Here is an 852-nt window from a genome sequence, read left to right as displayed (position 1 = left end):
ATCCTATACTTTTTGTGTTTGTGAGTGTTTCTCTGTTTTTGCCACTAGATGTCACTATTTCTCACCCCTTTGATTATAAATTCTCCACTCTGTTTTTTTTTTTCTCTTTGCAGGTGATGAGCCCGTCATTTTGGTGTCGATGCATCACACTCTTGAGGTCAYGCACACGAAGCTGAGACGAACGTGGTCCGCTTACTCAAACATTGTGCTGCACGTGGACGTTTTCTACCACGAGACGGAGCGTGGATTGCTGAGGTGTCAGGAGAACAGTGCTGCTGTCTCTTGGATACAGAATAAATTACTGGAGTACAGCATTCCAAGAACTAAATATGTGAATGGGGAAGGTAATGATGCTGACAAAGACCGGGGCTCCCATCCTGACAGTGAGATTGGTTTTAGGTTGTTCAGCAGTGGAAGTAGCAGCAGCAGCACTTGCAGCAGTGATAGTTGTAGTAAAAGTATTTGGGGGCCGGGCGAGTAGAAGTTGTTGTGATGTTGTGTCAAATCAAGTGTTGCCACTCTATTTTTTATAATGTTTTAAAGTAAATATATTTTATTAGTTCAATTTGTTATGCTTGTTTGTTAGTGATGTATCATTATCTGACATCTTAAAAGTAGCATAACATTTTGCTGTTGTGTTGTATTTTGTATTTTTAATAACAGGTAAATATATAAGTAGATTTATCCTCATTTAATTTTGATTTATTTGAATAAAACATGATTCTGATTGAAAAGACAAAAATGTGTTTTAAATATTTAAAATAGTTGGAAAGAGCACAGCGTGATGAATAGCTGAAAGAAGAAGCTTTTATATTTTTGACAAAAAAATAAAGAATAAGAATTGTCATTGGT

General features: G+C 36.3%; 1 protein-coding gene across 1 annotated transcript in view; it reads left to right on the top strand.

Annotated features, from left to right (window-relative positions):
- Positions 1-741, top strand: part of si:ch211-245h14.1 (uncharacterized) — a gene marked incomplete in the record, with an annotated part of 7,499 nt that extends 6,758 nt beyond the window's left edge. The window contains 1 exon segment of the mRNA XM_014011911.1: positions 114-741. Coding sequence (XP_013867365.1) covers positions 114-481 — 368 coding nt within the window.
- Positions 742-852: the final 111 nt, after the last annotated feature.

The sequence above is a fragment of the Austrofundulus limnaeus genome, unplaced genomic scaffold (genome assembly GCF_001266775.1).
Source record: "Austrofundulus limnaeus strain Quisiro unplaced genomic scaffold, Austrofundulus_limnaeus-1.0 Scaffold86, whole genome shotgun sequence".
NCBI lineage: Eukaryota > Metazoa > Chordata > Actinopteri > Cyprinodontiformes > Rivulidae > Austrofundulus > Austrofundulus limnaeus.
The sequence above is the reverse complement of the archived record's forward strand: the minus strand, read 5'-3'. Positions and strand labels throughout refer to the sequence as shown.